The sequence below is a fragment of the Papaver somniferum genome, chromosome 4 (assembly GCF_003573695.1).
Source record: "Papaver somniferum cultivar HN1 chromosome 4, ASM357369v1, whole genome shotgun sequence".
Classification (NCBI taxonomy): Eukaryota; Viridiplantae; Streptophyta; class Magnoliopsida; order Ranunculales; family Papaveraceae; genus Papaver; species Papaver somniferum.
In genome coordinates this window covers 105002064-105028795 of record NC_039361.1, presented here as the reverse complement: position 1 = coordinate 105028795, position 26732 = coordinate 105002064, and the positions used below count along the sequence as shown (strand labels likewise).

Here is a 26732-nt window from a genome sequence, read left to right as displayed (position 1 = left end):
TTCAGACAGAGAGAATTAAGTCAAGGAAAGTAATTTGCTATAGCACTGCTAGATCATCATATTTGATGTAGCAGCACCAATTCAAACATCTAGCACTTTATGATGTCTACCAGCCTATGGTTATTTTGTTAATTTTTGAGCTTTTGATTATTTTACCTGCCGTCTTTTCAAACAAAATCTTAAATCTTTTCATCGTATTGTTGCCGTAATGACACTATTTTTCTTTCAGGAACACCCATAAATTTTTGGTAAAAGCTTTATTCTGTTTGTGCGTTGTTGTGATGTTTAGAAAAACAATTGAAATATAAACTAAATTTTTTTTTTTTGACAAATAAATGAAAACTAAAAGTGAAAGCTAATTATAAAAATGGTCAATTTGTGTTTGGTAAAATATCAATTTCAAATATTGTTGTTGTATCAAATGGCAAAAACAAATAAGTTGGGCACCAATATGCTTCTGAATAACCAACCCTAATCTATGAAAAAGGAAACTGTCATGACCATTATATGCATCAAGATTAGCTAAGCAATTCTTAAGTCTCTTCAAAAACACTACAAAATCCCTACAAGGCTCACCTAAGGTAGTGAAAGCCAAAACCCCCAAGCCATAACCATGGGATAAACACGTGTCCAGATACTTGGTATGTTTGCGCGAAATGGCATTGGCAATAGCTTGACATGGTCTGAAAACATTACCTGCAACAGTAGTAAAAGGTGAAACACCAGTAACTTCCAGACACACATCTTGACCATTCTCTCAGCCATAAACAAGGATATCAGCGGGTTCAAGGCGTTGCCTCCGGATAGAAAGCCTAAAGACACTTATTTTCTAGCGTGAACCCCATGCTTGTAACACATATCAACAACAACATCTCTAACAAGATCGTGACGATACTTGAGCCCAACCTCACTGGCACAATGAATCGCATGACCGCCAAAAATGTACATATGTCGCTTACAACAAGAGCACAAACCACCCTATGGGAAAAGAGAAATACCGAGGCGATAACACAACACAACTCTAAACTATCTCGGCCCAATACACTGATGAAGCTCACTAATTGGTATAACCAAAAGGTAGTCTTACGCATGCTTAATTTTGTTGGACTGCCACAAAACCGAGTCCTTTTCAGACATGGTAAATTGTTTCGGGATTTGTTTCTTCACAACATCAAAGTAAGCAACTTCCAGGATATGCATGGATTGGGGGGCAGTTTCTTCAATACTAAAGGAGGAAGGTAGATCACAAACCTGAGAAAAGGCCTGTAGAGCTTGCCGATAAGTATGACTATTCTCAACACACACAAAATAAAGGTTATTGAGAATTTTACGTTGTACTGACCTGGTCTGACCCTGAGAAGCGAGATAACAATATTTTCTTGTGTCAGACATGGTGTATATCCCCAAACCACCATCCTTAATAGGAAGAGTAGAGATATGTTGTTGCAAAGGGCCAAAACCGGCTCCATCCCTAGTCACAAGGTGTCTCAGGAATAACATTAGGTGTTTATAAAACACCCCCATATATACCTTGTAAAATAGCCGAAGGTCTGGTAGTACGCATTGTGAAATATAGCTTAGAAACACTAGCACAATTCCGTAGCAAGAGCAACTCACATTGGGGATCCTTGAGTTTTCGATAGATAACATCAGTCGAATAGTCTTGTTAACTCTAGCAACAACCATGTCACTACAGAATTGTAAATCCAGACTTATAGGATCTCCAAAGAGTTTCACACCATCAACAGGTTAACCAATAGCATCAGCAGTTGTCCAAAAAACTTTCGTCTTGTTGATGTTAAGACGCAAGCCCCTCAGCGGACCATCAGACTGAACAATCTCCAAAGCCTTGGCCACCTCAACTGTATCCCCAATAATAGTGCCATCATCAAGGTACCATGCATGCAAGTCACTGCGAAGCTATCTTCTTTGCTAGGGGGTGAAGCGTGAGAGAAAAAATGAGGGGACCAAAAATTCTTCGCAGTCATAAGGGGGAGAACGAGCATTCTACCAGTTATTTACATTTCCATGCAACCATGTTGACAGGGAGAATGGGCCAAGTAAAATCACTTTTAGGAAAATATTGAAATTTAATACCAACAAAAGCAGATACTGATACTTGATTTCTAGATAGACTGAACCGATATTCCACGAGATGTTTATGGTTTCTCCTAGACGAATATTGTACAAAATATTTGATCTTTTTCGTTTAGAAGAGGCATTCCATCGAGTTTCTATTTCCCGTAGAACCCTTGAACGTGGATCTACACTCCCCCAACCTTTGTCCCTATCACTAATGAGACTATTGTCATAGTCTCATTTCAAAAAGTGGTATGTATAGCGCGTTTGGATATTAGAAGCAAAAGCACTTCTGCTTTCCAAAAAATTTAGAAGAAAAGTATTTTGCTTCACAAAAAGTTGAGTTTTTGGCTTCTTGTTTTTTCTAATAGGAAAGATGCTTATATTAATATGAAAAAACAACTACACTGATAGTTTATCCTGCTGGATTATAGAATCAATCCAGTCAGGAGTATTGTTTAACCAGTAAAAGTAAATCTTTTGAGTTCTTGCAAACTTAGCTAGAGAATCTTCTAAGTGATTTGCATCTCTATGCACATGGTTGCATGACCAGAAACTGAAAGAACTTAAAATATCTAATGCATCTTCAATCAAATTAAAAGTAGTCCATTGGACTGCTGTTTGTTTTCCTTTGAACGCTTTTATCACATTTATGCAATCACCCTCCAATTCGATTCTTGTCAATCACTTGAGTTTAGCCCACATGAATGCTTCCAGTAATGCACTTGCTTCATCTTACTCCGGGTCTATCGCGGAAGATGTACCTCCTCGCAGTCCATCGCAATTACCTGTATCATTTCTACAGATTAGTCCTCAACCAGAAATACTATTAGCATATAAAAAGGAACCATCAAAGTAAGGAACCATGAAAGTTGATCTTTGCCACATCCAAAGGGGGTGGAGACCAATGGTGTTGTAACTGGCTAACAACTTGATGCTGCTGTGAATGAGCAAGCTGAGTTCTTTTCCATTCATTCAACTGAATAAGGATTGTAGTAACAATATTCTCTACATTGATATTTATGTTGTCAAAGACTTTTGCACATCTGGCTTTCCAGATGTGCCATAGACAAAAAGCTGTAGTCTCATAAGAACTGAAATCAGGCACTGCATTATGGTTACCTTTCATAAAGAAATTAGCTACCCATTCATATATATTAGAGTTCAGAATCTGGGACTGAAGGACAATATCCACCTTATTTCACACATTCCTAGCAATACTACAGTCAAGAAAAAGATGTTGAGGGCTTTAAACTATACCATGGCTGCAGAAAGAACAAGTATTGTCATGATGCCTAGTGAATCTAGAAAGTCTAATTTTAGTAGATAGACAATCATGCAAGAATTTCCACATAAAATGTTGGACTCTAGGTGATAATTTATGACTCCAAAAACCTTTCCAATTTATAAACATATTATTCTTACTAGGGTTATCAATGAGGTTTACATGTAAGATTGCTCTGTAAGCTGGTTCAACAGAAAATGTCCATTATGACTAGGTTCCCATCTTAATCTATCATGACCAGAGATTGGAATTCTGATTTTCTTAATCTTCTCAACAGTTTCACTATCAAATAGAGTGGTAATAGTTTTTTCATCCCAACACTTAAGATCATTGTCAATTAACTGACTGACATATACCATATTACTAGAATAAAAATTAGAAGGTGGGGGTATATGCATATTGGGGATCCAATTATCCTTCTAAATATGCACAGATTTCCCATCTCCTATTTCCCACACATAATTTTTTTTAACAGATTTCAAACCCGTGCAAATCCTCTGCCAAATCCAAAAACCCTGTTTGAGCCCAATTATCATTTGGATTTTCAACCAATCTCCAAGCTAGTTTGGTTAAAAGAGCAAGATTAAGAATATCAGATCTCTTAATATTTAAGCCACCTAGATCTTTGGGCTTCTTGAAATCATTCTGAAATTTCACTCCAAACTATATTTTCTTGTTTTCGATTTCTAGAAGTCAAAAAATTACTTGTAGATGTGTATCCAAACACAACGTCCAAATACCATAACCAAAAATCAAAAGCAAAACTATTTTACTTCAAAAAGTTAACTTTTTGTCTTTTAGAAATTATTTTGAAATTCTCTGTCCGACTTACGTGTGTCTTTTTTTTTTACTTCTAAAAGTAAAAAAAAAAACTTCCTGGAACATCTCCAACAGAAGGTGTAAAAAATCCTACGTGGATTTTTTATTTAGTCTTTTTATTTATGGGGTCTATAGATAGAGTAAATATATGACCCCATATCTAAAAAACCATCTTCAACGGTGAGAATTTTAACCCTTATAATTAAAAGAAAATCGATTAAACACATGACGTGGAGGTGGAAGGGGAGGTGTAGATAACATTTTTTTTTGAACACCTTCATAATTAGTAATTGGTCCCCCTATTGTTGGAGATGAATTTATGCCAAACGGGGTCTATAATCCCATGTGTCACTAAAAATAAATAGATCTTGGATGCTCTTATGATGTCAAACCCGATCTTCAAAAAGTCGAGGAATTACTTTGATTATTAACACTTGCATGTTGTCCGTCTCTCTCACTCGTAAGACTCGAAATACACCCTAAAAGAAGAGTTTACTAAGCTTGAATTACAGATTTCTGGCAAACTTCTGCCTGATTCAACAGATAATTCTCAAATCCATGTAAGTTTTTCATAGTTCAGTTTACTGTGTAGGTTTTGTTGGATTTCATAAGCTCTGATAAGTTAATTTTCATTAGGATTTAGGAACATTTTAATTTGGAGCCTTATGTGTTTGTGTAAATGCTTAAGATAAAAAAATAGTTAAGAGATCTACTAAAGATTTTGTAATTGATTGAATAGTATTGTTGCAACTAGGTTGGTCACTGTTTCTGTATTGGTCAAATTAAGGAAAAATCTGAGAGTAAGTGATGTTCAATTTTTCTAGAATTGTTGGATGCATAAGCAATTAGGGATTATTATCAGCAGCATTATGTACACCCATAACTGTTGTTACATACAGCTTAAATAGAATATGTTGTTAGCTTAACTTACTTTGTGTATGAATTGCACTAATAGACAGAATAAATGAGCTGCCCTGCATAAATGCAACACACAGAGTGTGACTACAATAGACATACTAATGATTTGGTTTTGAATTTTATTGTAATCTTCCCTTTCTGGCTCCCTTGCGTTTTTTGTCATCTCTAAAAGCGAAAGGATTCATGATGGAAAATAAAGGGTTTTGCTGCTTAGCTACTCTGGATGAAATATATATGTAAAGGATTCATGATGGAAAATAAAGGGTTTTGCTGCTTAGCTACTCTGGATGAAATATATATGTAATCGTTGGAGATCTGAATTGTTTATGTCTGTTTTGAACTTTTAAATTTGTTCCGCATGACATTAGCGTGTGTGCATGAGGGAGAAAATATATTATCAACAACAAGTAGTTAAGGAATTAAAAGATGTTCACTTCAGGAGTACTCTCTAAAGCCTGAAACGGTTGAGTAACTGAAAAATGAGAATTTCGGTAGTAACTGGTCACTAGTTCTGTGTATAGTTCAGCAACTGCTGGAGGGTCTGGGTATTCGAGGTTTGGAACTCTACAATTTCTAATGAATACATGTGGTCGGCGGTTCCTTAGTGAAGTGAAACAGCCTATGGGTCATCTTCTTAAGGTTTTTCCATCTGCTCTTGGTGATTGAGTTTCGTTGACGATGTTGGACCTTGGAAAACAGTTTTACGGAGTCAATTCCGGTGAGATTTGTTGATTTAGATCAATAGCAATGTAATGTTTGGTTCTTTCGCAGTTTCTCATAATGAGCTTACTGAAACGATACTGTCAAAGCTGTCGTCTTATTTTCGGCAGATTAATGTACTAGATTTTTGTTTTGTTTAACACCATGGTTTTTATGATGTGTCATATATTGGGATTTCCAGTAGTATCCGTAGAACGGTTTCAAATATTACTTCGCTTGATATTTCTGTGAATTTGCGATACGTGTACCGTTCCAGATGAGTCAAGGTAAGATGTTAAGCTTTAAGGACTGTATCTTGGAAATAACTGGCTTATGGGTATGATACCTGAAACACGAAGTCTTCTGAAGTGAAATATAACTGGAAATATGCTTTTGGGTTCGGTTACTCTGAGATTTGGAGAACTGGATGGACTGTCTCACTTAGATTTGAGCTCAAATGACTCACTGGAGTAGTGATTCTTTCTGTATTTCTGAATTTCACATTTATTTGATGTAATTTAAAATCCAAAATCATCAAAAACTCATCTCGGGTTGTATTTTTCAGTCAATTTTGGGTGCTAGACTGGGGTTTTGGTTTTATAATTTTGCTGAAAAAATTATGAACTTGTATTCAGGTTCCTGATGGGAATGAAGCATTCTGATTTTTCAACTTCTCGAAATTCTGCATTTTGCTATTTTGGTTGGTTTCTTAGCTTTGAGATGGTCAGAACTCTCCTAAGGATGCTGGTACAAATCACATTTTTGACTAGTTTCAGATTTCATACTGATGATTAGTAGTATGATTCAGGTTTCTAATTCAACTATGATTTCTTATGGTGTTTCAAATAGGGTTAATATGAGTGCGCTTCAACCATTGGTTCGAAGAGGGAGTGCGAAAATAATTAAGGATGACACTGTTTGTAATCATGCCGTGGCAGAAGCAACAAAGATTGCTGCTGCTTACCAGTCTCACAACATAGATAATAAAGTGGTAGTAGCTCCGGGACAAGTTCCAGTTACAGCGACTAGAGGCCCAGGTATTGATCCAAATTGTAGCGTAACTTACTCAATAATTTAACTTACTTTAGTTTAAACTATAAGAAAGAGTAATTTTACTTCACTTGAATTGGAAATGTTATTGTGGTGAACTAATGAACACCCATTTCAATATCTTCAGAGTTGAAGTTGAGTCCTTTGTCATCCTATGATACAATGGGTAGTGGAACACTGCTGGAACGTTGCCTTAGAGACATACTCAAAGTTATCAAACCATTAGGTGGAGATGTTACAGCTCGTTACACCATCATCAGTGACTTACGGACTGTTGTTGGATCTATCGATTGTTTAAAAGGTAATTTTATTTGATTTTCATGTGTAAGGATATAAAAAATTCATCTAAACTCATATTGGATATTTTAGTGGTTAATGGATTGTAATGGCAATAAATATCATTTGTATGCAGGTGCAACAGTGGAGCCATTTGGATCATTTGTGTCCAATCTCTACACTAGATGGGGAGATTTGGATATATCTATCGAAGTACCCTGTGATTCACTTGTTTCATCAACTGACAAAACAAATAAGCAGAACTTTCTGAGGGAGATAAGGAAAGTCTTTAGGAGGAGAGGTAGCATGCATTCAATCACTTCTATAATTTCCGTGATCTTGCCTATAATGTATTGTTTACTGCCGCATCTATAGATTTTCTTTATCAGTAACCCAGCTTACGCTGTATGATGGCTTCACGTTGTAACTTTTCATTCTCATAAAATGTTGGTTTCAGGTCTGGTTCGTGATTTGCGACTTTTTCTTCATGCAAGAGTCCCCGTTTTAATATTTGAAAGCAACCTCCATAACATCTCTTGTGATATCTCAATCAGTAATCTGCTGTGCCAAATCAAATCTAGATTATTTTTCTGGATTACTGGGATAGATGAGCGATTCCGTGATATGGTTTTACTGGTCAGTTTTAGTATCGAATGATACATTCTGTTGTATGTCAGTGCCAATACGTCTAAGTTAGTCATTGTTTCCTCCATGCAGATCAAGGAGTGGGTAAAGTCGCAACAAATCAATGACCCAAAAAATGGAACGCTGAACTCACATTCTCTTTGTTTGCTTGTCATTTTCCATTTTCAGGTTATATTTCTTTTTGTTCTTGTCTGAACAAGATTTTCAAGTTATGTGATAGCAGGATTAATTTCCACCATTTTCTTTCACTGTTTTAATGGTATTCCCATAACTGTTTTTGCTTCCTTCAGACATGTGAACCTCCAATTTTACCTCCGCTAAGGGAAATTTATGAGGGGAATATTGCGGACAATCTTACAGGTGCTTACCAATAATACCATCTTAAGTTCGATAAACTCATGGAATACATCGTGAATTCTCTTATGCGGTTGCAAACTCGTGAATTCTCTTATGCGGTTGCAAACTCTTGACCCTTCTTTGTTGTAGGTGCGAGGGTCATCGCAGAAAGAGCTATCCAAGACACATGTTCTGCTAACATAGAAAGGTTCAAAACAAATAGTTTCAGAAATGTAAACAGAAGCTCCCTGTCTGAGCTTGTCGTATCATTTTTTCGGAAGGTAAATCTTGCATTGTTTTAATATTGTTGCATCATTAATATTGTTGCGCAAAGCTGATTTGTATCTGATTTTCGTCAATATGGCAGTGTTCTAATCTAAACATGCTGGCATCAGAATATGCAATTTGCACTTACACGGGGCGATGGGAACACAGAAGTACCAGTACTAAGTGGACAAACGACTATCCACTATTTGTAATTTTTCTCATATCCTCTCTAATCCTGCAAATTGGATATTAAGAATTAGATGATAGGACCAGTCTGTTTCTGCACATCCTGATCAACTTTACTGCGCATTGTTTGTCAGATTGAAGATCCATTTGAGCACACAGATAATACAGCAAGGACTGTTTCCATGAGTGAACTAGGCAGGATATGTGAAGTATTCAATGAGGCTTATCAAGGACTTGTTTCCTCTGATGATCATGATAGAACTTCTCTGATCTGCAGTCTAGTTAGACATCCTATCAGCACAAAGATTATTTCGCCCCATAGTAATCAAGGACTGTTCAGTGGAGCTTCTACAAGATACTATCCAGGCCAGTTCAGGGGAGGTGCTACAAGATACCGTCCGCTATCAGATGCACTGCCTCCTTCTCAGAATCAGTTTAACAATATGCAAACTGAAAGCGACGAAGCCACAATTATCGCTATCCGCAGAGAGTTAGCACAACTCATGCTCAAAGCCAACACCAGAAACAAGCCTAGGTCTGTTAGATGATGAAAGCATTCCAGGTGATGCAGAATTGGGATATCTGATGGACATGTTTGTTCTAGGTCAAGAGAGCTCAGTTCGGGTCTGGGTATGTTTGCCGAGTTATACGGTGTATTATGAATTCTGGAGCAGGGAGATTTTTCCCGTGCCTAAATCAGTTGATATTGAAATGTACGGGTACCATGGGGAAGTTGTGTCGTGGCACATGTACAACTACACGAGAGATTGCAACGAAGTGCTGGCAGCCTAAAGTTGTAAAGAGAAATCTGAATTGGGAAGTAGACTTAATGGAATGGCAGAACCAAACAAGGAGAATGCAGTCCTGAAGGTAGGTTCTTTTGTGGGTCTGAACTGTATTATAATGTCCTTCTATGTCAGCCCTTTAGAGGTTGCTGATTAGACCTTTCTTGATATTTTTATGTCCTTGAAAACTCGTGTGACTTGTTTGCTTGATTGCTTTCTTTGTAGGATTTGGAGTTAATGGGAAAAACAAAATTCAGTAGGAAGTTGAGTTTGTTAAGGCTGAAAAAGAATGTAAGAGTAGAGGTGTTTCACCTTCCCTTAGGTATTAATGGAACGTTCCTAGCCACTGTAACAGGCAGGTATATCTCTTTTGTGATTAACAATGGATTGTCCCTTCTTTACAGGTTTGTAAGATGATGCATTGGAAAGCCTGGTTTTGACCTTTGTCTGCCATCGTGAAGAACAATTCATCGTTGCAAGAGACTCACTACAGCTATGGATGCGCGTCTGGTATGGAGTACTTGCATGAAAAGAACATTATTCATTTTGATTTGAAGTGTGAGAATCTCCTAGTCAGTATGAGAGATTCTCATAGACCTGTTTGCAAGGTATGGTCGTGAAATATGTTCCTTTTGTTTTTGTGAGACCAAAGTATATGTGTTCAGCATTTCATCTGTAATGCAGGGTAGTTTTATTTATCTTCTGATTTTTAGTCTGTACTTGAAAACTTGGGATATAGGGAAGCATTCATTCACGCCTAAGAAGGGGGAAACAAGCGTTATTATGTTTGTTGGTTTGCAAGGTACAATAATTTTTTTCTTTCTTTTTCCCTTCTGCATTTATTGATCAGTGGAATAGTGGATGTAGATTTTGCCACTTTCTTTTTAACTTATGTATGTCAATTCCGTCAACTACTCAACTGTATGTCACTTTCTCATTCACATAGTGATTTGATTAATCATCAACAGATATATGAAATCAGATCCTGTAAAGATTGCAACAGAAGGGGTAGAGAGGTTCAAGAAGAACTGTGATCTTATTATTGTAGACGCATGTGGTTGCCACCAGCAGGAAGCTTCTCTATTTGAAGATACGTGTCAGCTGGCTGAATCAACGGTAATTTATGCTTGCTGTTATTGTCTTGTCTGGTTTTTATCGTCTAATAGGTAAATAATTGGTAACTGTGTTAAATGTTCCAGAAACCAGATCTTGTTATTTTCGTTATCGATGGTAGTATTTCAGGTGGTGCAGTATAAAAATATCTTCCTCGTTTACATACATGTTAGTAGCGACTAGATGAAATCTGGAGGCAAAAAGGAGAGGAACCCTGCCCTTGTTCAAGTTATAACATGTGGCTGTCGCAAACTCTTCCATAACAATTATACCTCGTGTAATGGGTTCAAAGAAAAGGCGTGGATCGTACTCTAGAGTTAAGTGCGGTCTAGACCCTAGTTAGCAATTCGGCGAATGATTCGCGAATTTTCACGTTTTGATCGGGACCGAACAATACGGGCGTCCCACTCCAACTCCGAACCAGGTACGTGTACTTTATGGGAAATCCGAATTAGTCGCGAATTATACGAGGACGCGATTTATATGCTGATGCAATTCGGACAGCTGTCTGTTCGTGGGCGCAATGTGAATTGAACCCACGTCCTCTGCATTCTGAAGAATGCTCCAACCACTGGGCTGCTCGCCGTTTGGTGATTATAATTGTTGTATTATCAATATATACATTTTCTGTGTATAAATCATACCATATAGCCTCAAAAATGTATTTCATATTAATTACCTATATGCCGAACTTTCAAAGACGAATTGATATCTTTAAAACGAATTATACATGTACGTATGCCGTTCCGGATTACTGCCGTATCACGAACTGTTGACCGGATTTGATATTCATAAATCCGAATAATACTCGTACGTATCACGTTTCGTACGTTCTCCGAACTACGAATTGCTAACTAGGGTCTAGACGTCGCCCAACATTATACCCTGTCCTTCAAATGTTGAACATCTCTTCGCTGCTGCCATGTTTTCTACATATGATCACACCTTCTTTCTGATCCTTTTGCAATATACATTTTAGGCAATATTCTAGTAGATGAAGCTTCACTAGGTATATATATATTTCAGATATTTTATCCAGCTAACTGTTGGAGAATGATTCCCTGTACTGTTCCCTGTATTTAAAAATGTGCAATGAAGTAGTTTTTGTAGGTATCTTGCATATATTCATCCTAATTGTAATTCTGACATTTACTCGATTATGTTTCTTAATCCTCCAGCGTACATGCTCCAAAAGCAGGAATCACATGCTGCCGAGGTACTAAAAATGATAATTTGAGTATCATGTTTCTCTATTAAGTCACATTTTTGTTCTGTTCTTTTATCCTTTTCTCCGTTAATGATACGAATCTTTCCCTTTTACTCAGATGGGACGGACCTTTATAGCTATCAAACCTGATGGAGTGCAGAGAAGGCTGGTAAGATATCTCGATCCTCTTAAAGCACATCTCTGCTGTCAGATGCTCCACATGTTTTACTTAAACATCTGCAAGAAGATGATATTATTGGCTCCTCTCATGGGATATTATAGCAACAACCTCATCTATCGAGTAAGGGCTATTGCCCATTCTTCAATATAATGTCTGAATTTCCTTATCTTGTTTGCAGATATCAGAGATTGGGGGGGTTCAAAAGACTTCACTCAGAAACACCATGACCTGAAGGAAAGACCCTTTTTCAACGGCCTTTGGATTTCCTCAGCGGCCCTGTGCTCGCCATGGTGAGAGAAAGACAGAAACAAGTTTCTAGTCTTTGTAAACTAAACAAAATGGGAAACCAAGACTTTTATGTTTGGGAGGGCCTGGAAGGTTATGTCACAAGAATGAACCGTATCTTTCATCTCAGCAAAAAGCTCATGTATAAATTCTTCGTCTGTTAGTTCTTGATTTTTAATTCAGCAGCCAACCAATTCAATTATGATGGTGTAACCCCCTTGAAGAATTAGAAGGCTAATGATTGTCATCATGAGTGGCAGAAGTTCACCAACTCTTTCCAGTTTTTGTTTAAAGAAAGAAAAACCATGAGCTTGCCTCCTTGGGTTAAGAAAATTCATATTTACCTGTTAAATCCGCAAACTCAACTGTTATCAATATGCTTGCTATCTATTTTTCCAATCAACAACTAAGAAATAGCACATTCATCTCTGTCAGGTACAAGAACCAGACCTCACAAGCTTTAAAACCTAAATGAAGTTTAGTCGAACAGTGAAACCAGGGTAGAACTCGAAGAAGCAAAAGAATGTATGGATGGAGATGCGGGGTATCGAACCCCGTACCTCTCGCATGCAAAGCGAGCGCTCTACCATGTGAGCCACATCCCCTGGTTGTCATTGATCGGTATACCCATTATAAGTCGTAAACAAAAAGACTTTGCAAGCCAGAGACCTTGAATTCCACAAGCTCAGACTTTGCATGATATACACATTTTGTGGCATTTGTTGGCTTCGGCCTGACCGAAGGTTGGGGTTGGACCAGTGTATCCTATCCAGAACTTGATTCTGAACTTAAACTCTAAAACAGCCTAGACTGTCCCGGTGCTGATTTCCATTTGTTCAAAGGTGGGTTTCCAAGTAGTTGATAGGTGTGGTTCAAAAGCAATTTGATGAGCAGGACAATACTGTGCCATGGACGAGGTCGATGACAATTAGTTCTTAGACCATGGCAATGGCAAATGGCTCGAAACATATTATGTCTTGCTAATTTGTGTCCCTTCTACTTTCTCATTCAAAATTAATGTCCATATAGAATTGAGAGATAAACAATGCTAGCTAGCCGTAATCTTATTCATATTTAATCTGATTTTACTACATTATTATCCAAGGTCTAAAAGCTTTGCTGCAGGTGGTGGAAGTGTTCAAACTTGCTCTTGAAAATCAGAACTTTTATGATGAGCAGCAGAAATTTTTTGAGCATTAAAACTTTCTTTCGCCTCTTGGCCCTTACCCCACAACACAGCATATAGCCCAATTGCAATTGAAACAGATCCGACAACACTGCCGACAACAAAAAAACATAAATCAAATCAGTAACTAAAATACAAAAAGAAAAGTATAATTATCGAAGAAGATAATAGTGTCGTTAGTACCTGCCCACATATATTTCCCCGTCCATAAGAGCCCAATCAAGCACGGCGACTATAACCAGCGCTATCGGACTAAACATTGACACGTAAAGAGGACCGCGTTTTGATATGCACCATGCTGTCACTACGAATGCTAGCGCCGAAGCAAAAGCTGTCTGAAAGTTGAATTCAGGGTTCAGTCGAACTTAATCACTAAGTTTCATAAATGTTATATTTTCTGTAATATATATAAGAATAAATTCAACTTACACTATACAAACATGTTCCAAATCCTAAGAAAGATTTCATGGACCATGCTTCGACGCTTCGGTCTTCAGTAACGGAAAATAGAACACACAGCACGCTCGCCATGGCGAACATCAAAGCTGTGGATGTACAGTATACGGTGCTGGAAAAGTTTTGAAAAGGTTGTTTTGTATGATAAACCACATGGAGAAGCAAACCACGCCCAGGAAAACAACTACCGGACCAGTGATAGTACTGCTACTAGCGGATGTGTTTTGTGATATCAACTTCTCCGCGTACCGCCAATGTAATGTCGACCTTCCAATGTTTATGATGCTGCCTGTGTAAAAAGACATCATGGCTGCTCCTCCGACGCACACAATTGTACCAATAACCTTGGCTTGCCCCGAAAGTCTATGTATTCCAATCGTCTCCATTCGAAACAAGATGGCAAGTATAAAGGTGATTGCTGGTGCGGTATTGAGCAGTGCGCACGCTATGGTAGGCGTGGTATGTTTGAGTCCGGTGAAATACAGACATTGATGCATGACTCCCCTGATAATCATTAAATTCAATTACTATCTAATGGCTGATAAAGGGGGAAAAATGGGTAACAAACTTGCAACTTACCCGAAAAATGCCGAGAGGAAGATTTTGAAGAAGATCCATCTGGTGAACGTTGGCCTTGTTTTCCTATATAATATATACAAGTAAAGAAAATCACGCAAATTAAAAAACTTCTAGCTGATTCAACTTGCAAAGATTGTCTCATTAGGTGAAAATAAATTAAGAAAATGTAACAAATATCAGCATTTACCTTTCGAAATAAACTGCTGCTGGAGCAAGAAAACATGTTGCAAGAATCTGGCGGTATGCAACTAATATTTGCGGGTTCATTCCGGAGTCTAGTGCAAGTTTGTTAAACACATTATTACCCGCACTAACAAACTGTAGAAATATCATTAAAAGAGCTGGTACCATATCCATAATTATATGAAGAGATGGAGAAAAGAGAGAATAGAGAATAGATGAAGCTTAGGGATGAGGGGAACAAAATTTGTTATAAAGGATGCAGGAACTAACGGTGGAATCGGCTAGATTGCTTAGGTTTTAATGCCGCAGTTCAGCCTCGTAGGTTTCGTTGCAGTAATGCAAGTTAAAACAATGGGCGACACTTGATCAAAAAGATGAAGCAAACAATCAATACGGTAATTAGGTTCACCTGCTTGTTGTTATATTTTACTAGGTAGAATCTCTGTTTGAACGCAGTAGTTAGAAACTGTTGACACATTTCTTCAAAGTACAAGTATCCAAAGATCTGCAATACAAATTCAGACAATGCATTAAAAAATCATTGAGATCTTTTGTCCACGATACTGAGGCCAACGACGGAGATACGTTCACGTGCCGACTAAGGAAGACATAGTTGTCTCGCCTAGTGATTCTTCTTGATTTCATTGTACGTTAAACAGGAAAGGGAGAAAACAGTAGCCGACAATTAAGGTGATACGTTAGGATCTCAACTTATTATTTAACTAAAATGATATACATCCGGTGGGAAAATCCTGGAAAAAATCTCGAGTCAGAATGTGGTGGGTAGGTGAATCGTATTAAAAGAAAATAGTAAATCCACAATGCAGTTGACTTTTAATTTGATTTGATTAGGCTATGGTATTGATTCTAATGAGTAGAAATATAGAATGTTTTACCATGCAGACTCGAATCCAAACTGGTTGGTCATCCTCGTGCTCTTGTGATATGTGTGTTCATTCTATCCAATATACATGATTTGCAGTACCTAATAGTAATACTATGCTCGTGTTCCTAGCTAATGAATAATTGTTGCATAATATGGAAAGAACATACATAGTCCGAAGACTGGAAATGTTCATTAATTTTGTAGACTTGTAGTTGTAAGATTCTGCTCACTCGAGACAAAAAAATTTCTTCACGTTTCAACGTGAATGTGACAAGATTGTGTTCATTAAGCAATAAAAATTGAAAAGGTTGTAATCCAAAATTGTCTCAACGTGAATGTGGTCCAAGATCCTAAGATTTGAAGGGGCAAGAGAGGGGATGTACACAGTATCCTCTTGTACTGGTCTCAAGAATGTTAGATTCGCGAAGAACTATGGTTGAAACTTATCCTCCACTTTTCTTCTTTTTCAGACTCACTTTAAATATGACTTCATGATGTTTGTATTCCACTAATGCAGTAGTTATGTTCAGCTGCTTGTTGTTATAGTAATGCCAGTTTAAGCAATGGGGATGCTTGATCACAATGATGAAGCAAATTTTTTTACATTTTACTAGGTAGTAGAATCTCCATCTAATAACTGTGAACACGTTTTTTTTTTGAATGACAAGTACCCAAAGATCTGCATTACAAATTCAGATACTGCATTAAAAAATCGTTAAGCGTATCTTTTGTCCATGATACTGATGCCAGTGACGGAGATACGTTCACGTGTGGACTAAGGAAGATATAGTTCTCTTCCCTAGTGATTCTTTCTGACATTTAGGTTCTAATTAACTATTCCATTGTACGTTAAACAGGAAAGAGAGCAAACATTCGCCGACAAAGGTGATACGTTAGGATCTCAACTAATTGTTTGACGCAAATGATATACATCCCGTGGGAAAATCGTGGGAAAAATCCCGAGTCAGAGTATGGGGTAGGTGAATCGTACTAATAAATAAATAAACCCTCGATTTGATTTGGTTAAGCTACGGTATGGATTCGAGTATTAGTGTTTTGCATGAATATATAATATAGAATCTATGTAATACAAACATGTGGAGAAATAGTCTGGGACTATTCACCAAGAAAGTTAAGGCATCCGAGGCCTTTCGATTCCCCGAGCTCACTTTGAGACAAAAATATTCCTTCACGTTTTTTTATCACACACACAAAACCTCTATAAAATACTTACATTTCTCTGATCACAAACCATCTCCAATCCAATCCCTCTCCCTTCTTGCACTTCTATTCTATAGATTCTCGAATCACAACAAATCTCCTCTCCTTTTGCTTCTCCAGTCCAGTACCCCTCTCCCCTTCCATTTTCACTTACTTTTATTCCATACCTCGACCTATTATCCTACTACAAGATGCCTACTATTCGTTGCTTTTCTTCTCTGTTCTTTTTCTTATTTATGCATTTTCTTCTGTACTTTGCAATGGTTGAAGAACCCACAGAATCTTCACCCGTGCATGGCGAATCTATACCAGTATATGGCACCTCCGAGGTAAAAATCTAACAGAAGATGAAGAAAATCCTTTCATTTTTCTTAGAGGTAGAGGATTTATAATATACATATGTTGGCCTTATCATTTTATATATACACATGTTCAGGTGATTGCAAAGCTGCATGAAAGAACGAATGTAATAAAGAAAAACGAAAAGCACGTCGGGATGTACTCGAGTGTTTTTGGTGGGATAACGCTCGATCCTGCCTTGATGGTTATCCCAATGGATGATCATATGATCCATAGGGGTCATGGTGTGTTTGACACAACAAGGATAGTAAATGGGTAAATTTTCTTGCTCAAACTGTTATATAAATAGTCATGAAGTTAGTATAATGCATGGTAACTAATCTTATGGCTCTTCTTCTACTTTGCTATTACCAGGTACTTATATGAGGTAGATAAGCACATAGAAAGATTCTTGCGGTCAGCATCGCAAGCAAAGATAAATACATTTCCCTTTCCTCATGCCACCTTAAAGAACATACTTTTACAACTGGTGGCAGCTTCTTTGTGCAAAAATGGGTCGCTCAGATTTTATTTAAGTTCTGGACCTGGGAATTTCTTGTTGTCACCATCTGGTTGTCCTACTCCAACATTTTATGCAGTGGTAATACAAGAGGATTACCTCCCTTGCAAAGAAGGGGTGAAAGTAATAACTTCAACCATACCAATGAAGCAACCGCTCTTTGCCACCTCGAAGAATGTGAATTACTTGCCAAACGTACTCTCGAAAATGTTGGCGGAGGAGAAAGGGGCGTATGCTGCAATATGGGTGGATGATGAAGGGTACATAGCAGAGGGAAGCAATTTAAATGTTGCTTTCATAAGTAAAGCCGGAGAACTTTTGCTCCCTTCTTTTGAGAAGATCCTTAGTGGAATCACCGCTAAGAAATTGTTGGAACTGGCTCCAAAACTAGTGGAACAAAAAATGCTGAAAAGTGTAACAGTGAAAAATATTACTGTTGCAGGAGCAAAGAATGCATCAGAAATGATGTATTTGGGCAGCAATCTACCAGTTCTACCCATAACCATGTGGGACGATAAGCTCATTGGAGATGGTAATTAATCCTTCACTACACATTTACACCCATAATATTTTGTACCTTTAGATCAAGTTAAGAGTTGCGTATTTTACTTGATCTATATTTTTTTGTTTGGCGCAGGTAAGGTGGGACGATTAACTCTAGCACTTTCGGATCTACTATACGAAGATATGCTATCAGGACCAGAAAGAACCCTGGTCTCGTATGCCAAGAAGGTGTTTAGTAACAAGTAGGAGTTAGTGTGGCAATTAATTAATTTATATATTTCGATCAATTAATTAATGATCATGTATGAAAATCTGGGGGTTTCAATCTATAAAACATATTCATCTTAGTTGTTGATTTCTGGTATTCCAAATGTAGTGTACTTTTCTAGTACAATCAACAATCAGAGTTGATAGAAAATGGAACAGAAATGGGTAACTCTGCCATATCAGCTGAAGTTGTAAGAAATCTTACAACTACACTTCACTATAACTGATTCAATCCCCAAGTGATCATTTTGAATTCTTGTTTATTAACTAAAGATCAAGAATGTTTACAAGAATAATTCAAGTATTACAACAATTCTACTTGAAACCTAACCTCACTTTCTCTCTCTTCCTATTTACTTTCTAAGACTTGTCCTAGAATTCTCTCAGAAACAATGACTCTCTCCTTTATATAGGATTTTACATAGTGGATGACAGCTAAGAATCCCATTATTTTCGGGATCACTATGCGACATTTTCGCTCATATACAATCGCTCATCTTCGCATAGCATACTTCTTCGCATGACTCTTCACACTGTATTCGTGACTTTCCTGACATCATCTGGTGCGTCATCTCAACTTTGCTGTGTGCGATGCCCTTCGCTTAGGTTGTATTCTTTACTTCGCGTAGTTATTAACGTGTGCGATATTTAACTCCTACATTTGCCTCTTCTCATGTTGCTTATTCTTCAAAGTGAGCGATATGAGAAATTCTCCTCTTGTAATTCGCACATGCTTATCTTTTTTCATTTTACTTTGCCGACAATTTTCCCTATCTTAAGCTCTCCTCATGTACGCGTGTCCTTTTTACCACTCATTTTTCGACACGTTCTTTTTAACCGTACATTTTTATCCGTTCATCTCTTCGCATTAATGAGAATAAATCTTGAAAAACGGGTCGCTCTTTCCTATATATTCTCTTCTACCTTTCTCCTTTTATTTCTTTCATTTTTCTTCACCTTCTCTGCAATTTTATACTCTTCATTCCCATTTTTCAATGGCTCCTGCTGGTAAAAAGATGGAAATCGAATTTAACAGAGTGAAAACTGACTTCAACCATAGGGGTTATGAACTCTCTCTTCTGCCTTAATGTAATTTCGCATCCAAACTTAATCTTGATCTGATCAAATCTGAGCAATGGGATAACCGAAAAATCATCAATTCGTTAGGTCAAGTTCAATTTCTACCAATTCCCTTATATAATCCTGAGATTCCTCTTTGCTATAGAATTCTTGATGATGAAATATTCGCACGAGGAATATTTCAGTTGAGTGGTGATGCTATCAGGATACCATTAGAGTATGCTCGTCGCGCAGCTGGTCTTGAAAATTCTTATCCTGATGAAGTGCGAAAAGAGGATCATCGTGATAAAATTATAGATCCTGCTGAGTGTACTCTTGATAATTTCTTTAAGAATTATTACATCGCTATTATCAAAAGTAACGTGACTAAGTGGGATGTTCGCATAAGGAGAGTAGATGGTATCGCCGAAGATGAAAAAATTATGCGAGACGGTGATTGGAATTCAAACTCTAATCGCGCTGCTCGCAGATCCAATGATTCTAGTTGGCTTAATTGCCCTGTCATCTTGGAAGGATTCTTTGTATCTGGTAAAGCTGCGGATGGTTCTGACAATCCTCTGCCCGAAGATTTTCCTCTTTACCAACCTTGGGAATTTAGATTATTTTAAAATGAGGAAAAGAAAGTTGCGGTATGTGATCCTCTTAATTCAATTTGTAAATTCTCGTAACTTTCCTTCTTATATCTTAATTCTTCTCTTTCGCAGGATGCCAAAAAGGTCAGTACTTCGCGCAAAATATCATCTTCGCAGAATAAGGAAGTAAGAAACACACTTTCTATTTTGAACAATATTGTTGCCTCTGTTTCTTATCTTGATAGTTCGCGTAGGTGAATCCTTTGAACGACAAAACTTTAGGCAAAAGCAAGAGCATTCCTAAGAAACGCGCGTCAAAATCTGAATCCAAGAAAACTTCGTTAAAAGTTGATGTCTCTAGAAAGCGTGCGAGGTATGATTCTTCTTCAAGTTCAGAATCTTCAGATAGAGATACTTTTGTTTCTGAAGAAGAGGTATCGATTGATTCGTATCGAAAGAAGTTGTCTGATCTTTTTTATGGAGATGCTCTTGCTACTCTTGGGGATGATGAAACGGATCGCGCCTTCAATATGGTCTCAAAAATCTGTACTGCTTCTGATTGGGGGGAATCGATCTCTTAGTGGAGCTGCCTCTGCGATAAACTCAGATTTTCAATTTGCAATGAATGGCTTGGTAATATTCTGCAACATTTGCCTTTTATCTTTTCCTTATTATTTCTTCTTTTGCTTATGATGCTTTCTTTTTTTTTACATTTCACAGGGTGCTCGCATATCTTATGCGATTTCTTTAGACAATGAAAGAAAGCTTCGTAAGTTAAAAGATGAGAATGCCACACTGAAACAGGAGAAATCTATTCTTTCGGACGCGAATGCGAATCTTACAGTCGAGAATACGAAACTTAGAAAAGAGAATTTAACTAATTATCAATTGGTTCTCCGAACTCGAGAAAGAAACAAAGAACTCATTGGTATGCAATTTATATTTTCTTATTCCTTTCCTTTTATGCGATCGTTCGCACTTCTTACTTAACTATCTTCGCAGACCTGTATGACCTTTCAGATGAAGCGACTAACCTTCCTGATGCTGAAACTCTTTTAGAACACCTCAATTCCTCTTTAAATAATTATCATACTCGAGGATTTGAAAATCTCAGCTTAGAAGAGTTAAGATTAAAACATACCACTCTTAGAGAACGCCATAAAAGTGCATTATCCACTGCCAACAATTTTAAACGACGTTTTTATGAGGAGAGAGAAGCAATTAAAGTATTGGAGGCGAAGATGAACAAACTTATTATTGAAAAAGATGAGATCATTCTTAGGGGTGCGAAAACACTAAAACAATTTCAAGAATCCCTTATTGAGGTTAAGATAGAACGTGATTCAGCTTGTCGTGAGAGGGACATTCTTATTTAGGAAAGAAACTTAATTCGATCTCAACTCCTTGTAGAAAGTGAAGCTGACTTTAACTGGGCTGCTAGAGTTCTGAACGATGCTAGAAATAATCTAGGTGTAAATGTTAGCCTTCACATTGAACATTCTACACTGGTCGCAGACATTATTTCCAATTATGAAGGTTATTTGTTGTTCTTTGATCTTCATTTATATTCTTTAGGAATAATTATCTGTTATCTTAACTCTTTTGTTGATGCTTCGCAGAGAAAGAGAATGAATATCAAAAGAGAGTTGCATAACTAGAAACTCTCTTGGCTTCTAAAGAAGAAGAATCATCTGCTCGTAACTTAAAGTATCAACAATTGAAGGAAAATTGGTTTAATTTAGTCCAAAAAAATAGTAACGATGCTAATCGTTCTCGTGAAGCTGCTGTTAAAAGAGTTTGTCTTGAGAATGTTATTCCTTTGTCGAAATACAACTTTCCAGCGATTCCTGAAAATGTACCCATTCCTGATATCCAAGTTACTGATGGAGAAGAAGATTCTGAAGAAGAAATTAGTGATTCTGAGACTGAGCGAAATGAGGGAGATGAAAATTGATTGCTTCTTCTTGTTGTAATAATTCTTGTAAATTATTGTAAATTCAGTTTTCCCTTTTTTAATATGATTCTTCTTTTCTTCGCTTCATATTTATGACTTTTTCATATGCATATAAGACTATCAAAATGGGGCAAATAACAATTCTTTTGCATTCCCATTCTTGCCTCTTGTTATTTGGCAGATCTTGATAGAACAAATATGATTGGTATCCTTTATCATGAACTTCTCTTGGTGCGAGCATATTTTAAACGTTATGAATAATTTCTTTTTTTGTATTATCTATGAGGTCTTATTTTTGCCTTCCTATGTAAAGGTCTTATGTTGCCTCTGTTTATATGCGACGAAATCGCAGGAAGTCTTTGTATTTTAGTACATCGACCCATTGATCTCGTATTATCTTTTTCGCTTGTATTATTTCCTCTTCAGGTTTGTCGCATAAATATCAGAAGTGTTAATACTCCCATGAGTAAAAGCCTTATAATATTTACGTCTTTTGACACAATTCAGCTCCCTAATGGAGGGTATCGTCCTTATCTTCCCCTCTGATTGCCCCTTCAAGGAAGCTTACCTCTACCGGGTTAAGATTATGGCTCTTCCCATCCGGTTTTTCAACAACCAGTTGATTTCGCAATCTCGCATACACTACCTATAGGGTTTATGGCAACAAGATCGCAGCCTAAGTGGGGTATCTTCGGACCGAGTGCATCATAGTCAGGACTTGTCAAGAGTAGCAAGGTACGCTCCAGACGTCCCGGGCACTCTTGACTCAACCGTGTACCTCGGCGCCCTGATCGAGTTTCTGCACTCCTTGGGAGAGCCTTTCTCACCTTAGGCTCTTAATTTAAGATTACTATTTTAGACTGAAAATTTAAGGTATCTCTCCCGGATGGGCATTATCGTTTAATTCTCACCCCAAATCTCCACAACTCAAGTTCCGGGGTTGGTGTAGCCTTCCCTTGAGTCATGCCTTATAGGTCTTTCCGATTATGACGTGCGATAGGTCTTACTATATTGCCTCTTGCATATGAGCGAACTAGGGTGCACGCCACATTCGAATTCCTATCCAATCTGATAATAAATATAATTTTCTGTAGCCTTTTATAAAGGTCTTATTATAAAGATTTCTCTTTTTGTTTTCTTATTATGGATTTACCATATGAAACTAAAGTTTCCCATTCCAATCTTTTAACTCGTACATAAATGCTTTTATTTAATTTTCTTAAGTTCGCATATGTTTTTTCAGAATATTCATTCGCACAACCATTCAATCGGTATTGTGCGAAAGTCATTGTGCCCTCCACCTTTTGATATTTTGCCTCTACACTTTTTCTTTCCATAGAAATTGTGTTGCTAAACTTGATTAAAATTTTATTTGCATAAGAATCTATTCCAGCACCTCGCATTATTGATTCCCCAACTTTGTACACCGCATCAAACATCAACCATTAATCTCCCTGCTCTTAGACTATCTGCTGCATATTTTTTGAAGTTTCTTCGCTTGAATTCTCTTGCTTCGCATTTGTCAACATCAATTTCTTGGCAATTTTTACTTTCAATTGTATCTCCTCTTATAATGCCAACACCCTGAGGTAGAGGAAACTTGATGCATTGATGAAATGTTGATGCAACATCTAATATTACATGCAGCCATGGTCTTCCAATGAGAGCATTATAGGGAGACTCGACATCCACTACACAGAATGTGATATCTGTTGGTAAATTTTGTAAAAGAATTCGCATAGTCACTTCTCTCTTTGGTTTATTTGCAGAACCATTAAAGCCATAGATTTTGTATGTTGAAGGGACTAACTCATCATCTCTTCCACCCATGGTTTTATATGTATGATAAAACAGAATATCTACAGAACTTCCAGTACCTATAAGTATTCTATTTATCTCCCAGGTGTTTCTCTCATTTTCTTCCTCATCTTCTTCCGATGGCTTCAGATTAATTCCCAATCGCACCACCAATGGACATTCATGTGATTCTCATCCTCCCGGTGTTTCATCTGCGCTGAACGAGATTTTCTGCTTTTTCCATTCTTTCAAGGGTGATATTTTTTCCAGGTTAAGAATTTCCCTTCCTTCAGCATCTCTCGCATATACTCGACTTAAGACATTATCATGAAAATCTTCTATGTTTCTGAACGAGTGTATGATCGAGTTACAATATAAATTCTTTGCCTTGGCACCCACTTCAATAACAAATGTACTCCTTTCCTTGCATATGTATTTTCTTGAGGTGGAGGTGGTGGTGGTGGTAAATTCCTTGGCTGTTTTAGTAAGAAATTGTCCAACTTTCCTTGCTCAATCATTCACAATATAATCTTCCTCACATTTCTACAGTTGCTTGTTGTGTGACCATGGAATCTATGATAGACACAAAATTCTTTACTCCTACTTAATGGTGGTGGTTCTTCGCCTACATTATGTGGTTCTGGAATATCATACATTAGGAGAGAAGCTTCCCATACTTTATCCACTGTAGTGTTCAACTTCGGCAAATTTATCTGTTCCCACACTATTCTTCCAGCTTTCTTGTTATAATGTGTTTGCTGTCCTTCAGAACTTCCTGGTTGAACTGTATCAGCACCTCCATAATTTTGAAGTTGCTTGTCTCTGTATTCTTTATTAAACTCTACTTGATCTGCACTGCCCATAGCCACTAACTTTTGTTCCATCTCTTCATTATTCCTTCCTTGAGTTCCCTGCGATGTACTCGTAACAGCATTTGTCAACCTCAGAAGTAGACTTGTATTTCCACCTTTCAAATCAGATACTGCAACTGGGTAAGATTCCATATCTCTTTGCTTTTCCTCAAGTGTTATGTATTCTTCTTGAAATTCACATAACTCCGACATTGTTATTGTATCCTTTATTCTGAAGATTTGTGTATATAATGAATCTGTTGCAAATAGAGCATTAATGAGTGCAAGAATTAGATGTCGCTCATCCACCCGTCTTCCCATTTCACTACACATTGTTCTCCAATGAGTCGTTAGATTACACAAACTCTCATTTGTTCTTCTGCGAAGTCCGAATGCAGTCTCAATCCCTGGTCTTGATAGATTATTACTTATGTATTGCCCCAAAAACACATTTTGTAGATGATGAAATGAACCAATGGATTCTACCGGTAGGCCTTCAAACCATTTCAAAGCTTCTCTTACTAGACTTGTAGCAAAATATTTGCACATGACTGCATCATAATTTTCCCACTACAATAAACATCTAGAATAAGCTTTTACATGTTGTATCGCACATGCGCTTCCATAAAATATACTTGTAAATACCGGTAAATTGCACTTAGATGGTGTCGGTGCTCTTTGAATTTCTTTTGTAAATGGAGTTTTTCCAGCTTCCTCCACTGCTTCCTCTAGTTGTCTTCTTCCGTCATTTCTCTTTGTAGTCATCATTTCTCTTAATTCTGCCATCTCCTTAAGAATTTCTTCACTGAATAATTGATCCAAATCTTCTCGCATGGGTCTTTTTAATCTTGCTTGTCTCAATCTATTCTCATGATTGTTTTGGCGTATTGCCTCTTGTATCTCCTGTTGTTCAGTTTTCTCTCTTCTTCGCATACGCCTTTCTGTATTTGCTTCAATTTGTACTCTATCATGTCTTTATTCATTGCCCGTGCGATCATATCGATGTCTTGATATTTCTCTTTCTTGTGGTGTAACTCGACCTTGATCTATATCATCTATGCGATGACGCTCGCGTCCCCTTACTCGATTATCAATATGACACAATCCTCTTTGTAGTTCTCTTTCTTCTAATTCTTCCCTTCTTCTCTGTCTATCTCTCGCACGTGCAATCTCTCGTTCGCGCTCATATTCGTCTCTCAACATTTCTCTACCATGTAATATCATTTGACCTTGCCTTGGATCCTATTCTTCCCTTTCGCAATTAGTATTTGTACTACGAAGAAGTTCGCGTGGGTGTTCATATCGATTAGTTGCTGAGTCAATTACACGTCTCCTTTCCCTTTGATCTTCCAAATTTTCATCTTCTTGCGAGTTTTGTTCAATGACTTCCATATGTTTCCTTTGCCTATCATTTCTTCGATTAGATTGGCTCTGTCGGGAAGAACTCCTACTGGATATTGATCTTGAGCGTGTAGCACTCCTTGACCTTTGTTCTTGTAATATAAGATTCTCTTCTCGTAAATCATCATTTTGACGGATTAAAATCGCACGCTCTTCTTCTTCTCTCTTTTTTTCAATTAATAATCTTTGCCTAAGCTCTGTAATCGCCATATTTCCTTCACTCGCTGTAACTGGTTCTTCGTTCCCAATTCTCTGTCCTTCCTCTATGGAATTCGTCATCGCAGTATGGACACTCACTCTATCATAATCTATATAATTATTCTGTCCTTGTTCTTGCTCTGATCCAATTGGAATTTCTGTTCTTTTATGTTCTTCCATTCTTTCCTCTTATTTCTCAAGATTTGTAATTCGTCTTCGTTCAGCAAGTCTGTGACTTCTTCTAGTTGTCATTCCTTGTTCAACAACAGACTCGATCCTTACCATTTCTAAATTTTTAGATCTCACTTTTTTCCTTAAAATCTATGATATACTATCAGGAATTATCATCCATCCCTGTTTTCTAGCGCCAAAAATGTAGTTGTAAGAAATCTTACAACTACACTTCACTATAACTGATTCAATCCCTAGGTGATCATTTTGAATTCTTGTTTTATTAACTAAAGATCAAGAATGTTTACAAGAATGATTCAAGTATTACAACAATTCTACTTGAAACCTAAGCTCACTCTCTCTCTCTTCCTATTTCCTTTCCAAGACTTGTCCTAGAATTCTCTCAGAAACAATGACTCTCTTTTTTATATAGGAT

General features: G+C 37.3%; 3 protein-coding genes and 1 non-coding gene across 9 annotated transcripts; 2 read left to right on the top strand and 2 right to left on the bottom strand.

Moving 5' to 3' along the window:
* The first annotated feature begins 4590 nt into the window (after nucleotides 1-4590).
* On the top strand, nucleotides 4591-12431 carry LOC113276242 (protein HESO1-like). Of its 6 annotated transcripts, XM_026525819.1 has the most exons (18): nucleotides 4591-4743; nucleotides 6436-6547; nucleotides 6650-6837; nucleotides 6978-7151; nucleotides 7263-7427; nucleotides 7584-7762; nucleotides 7844-7939; nucleotides 8062-8131; nucleotides 8258-8388; nucleotides 8475-8582; nucleotides 8695-9430; nucleotides 9571-9667; nucleotides 9750-9953; nucleotides 10085-10147; nucleotides 10314-10882; nucleotides 11637-11674; nucleotides 11784-11834; nucleotides 12025-12431. In XM_026525819.1, exons 3-11 carry the CDS (start codon nucleotides 6657-6659, stop codon nucleotides 9106-9108), a joined length of 1518 nt encoding a protein of 505 aa, XP_026381604.1. In that variant the 5' UTR covers nucleotides 4591-4743; nucleotides 6436-6547; nucleotides 6650-6656; the 3' UTR covers nucleotides 9109-9430; nucleotides 9571-9667; nucleotides 9750-9953; nucleotides 10085-10147; nucleotides 10314-10882; nucleotides 11637-11674; nucleotides 11784-11834; nucleotides 12025-12431. The 6 variants fall into 6 exon arrangements, with proteins under 6 accessions (XP_026381604.1, XP_026381607.1, XP_026381605.1 ...); XM_026525822.1 differs by lacking the exons at nucleotides 11637-11674; nucleotides 11784-11834; nucleotides 12025-12431 and having other exon boundaries at nucleotides 10314-10461; nucleotides 10588-11144; XM_026525820.1 differs by lacking the exons at nucleotides 11637-11674; nucleotides 11784-11834; nucleotides 12025-12431 and having other exon boundaries at nucleotides 10314-10461; nucleotides 10545-11144.
* Nucleotides 12432-12663: 232 nt separating this feature from the next.
* On the bottom strand, nucleotides 12664-12736 carry TRNAA-UGC. The gene has a single exon. It is a non-coding gene; the product is annotated as a tRNA-Ala (tRNA).
* Nucleotides 12737-13269: 533 nt separating this feature from the next.
* LOC113272931 (WAT1-related protein At4g01440-like) lies at nucleotides 13270-14709 on the bottom strand. The gene is made up of 4 exons (XM_026522716.1): nucleotides 14540-14709; nucleotides 13962-14277; nucleotides 13501-13652; nucleotides 13270-13408 (listed from the first exon to the last, which is right to left on the bottom strand). The coding sequence occupies exons 1-4, from the start codon at nucleotides 14707-14709 to the stop codon at nucleotides 13270-13272; spliced, it is 777 nt and encodes a 258-aa protein (XP_026378501.1).
* Nucleotides 14710-16695: 1986 nt separating this feature from the next.
* Nucleotides 16696-18350, top strand: LOC113274137 (D-amino-acid transaminase, chloroplastic-like). Its single transcript, XM_026523620.1, has 4 exons — nucleotides 16696-16971; nucleotides 17079-17257; nucleotides 17357-18033; nucleotides 18139-18350. The coding sequence occupies exons 1-4, from the start codon at nucleotides 16834-16836 to the stop codon at nucleotides 18249-18251; spliced, it is 1107 nt and encodes a 368-aa protein (XP_026379405.1). The 5' UTR covers nucleotides 16696-16833; the 3' UTR covers nucleotides 18252-18350.
* The last annotated feature ends 8382 nt before the right edge of the window (nucleotides 18351-26732 follow it).

Excerpts from the sequence above, each read along its gene's own strand:
- LOC113276242 (XM_026525819.1), top strand. The coding sequence starts at position 6,657 with ATGAGTGCGCTTCAACCATTGGTTCGAAGAGGGAGTGCGAAAATAATT. Across the intron at positions 7,940-8,061 it reads TTGTCATTTTCCATTTTCAG|ACATGTGAACCTCCAATTTT; the intron begins GTTATATTTCTT and ends TGCTTCCTTCAG. Across the intron at positions 8,583-8,694 it reads CAAACGACTATCCACTATTT|ATTGAAGATCCATTTGAGCA; the intron begins GTAATTTTTCTC and ends ATTGTTTGTCAG.
- LOC113272931 (XM_026522716.1), bottom strand. The coding sequence starts at position 14,709 with ATGGATATGGTACCAGCTCTTTTAATGATATTTCTACAGTTTGTTAGT. Across the intron at positions 14,278-14,539 it reads GCAGCAGTTTATTTCGAAAG|GGGAGTCATGCATCAATGTC; the intron begins GTAAATGCTGAT and ends AATGATTATCAG. Across the intron at positions 13,409-13,500 it reads GGGGAAATATATGTGGGCAG|TGTTGTCGGATCTGTTTCAA; the intron begins GTACTAACGACA and ends TGTTGTCGGCAG.
- LOC113274137 (XM_026523620.1), top strand. The coding sequence starts at position 16,834 with ATGCCTACTATTCGTTGCTTTTCTTCTCTGTTCTTTTTCTTATTTATG. Across the intron at positions 16,972-17,078 it reads CAGTATATGGCACCTCCGAG|GTGATTGCAAAGCTGCATGA; the intron begins GTAAAAATCTAA and ends ACACATGTTCAG. Across the intron at positions 17,258-17,356 it reads ACAACAAGGATAGTAAATGG|GTACTTATATGAGGTAGATA; the intron begins GTAAATTTTCTT and ends TGCTATTACCAG.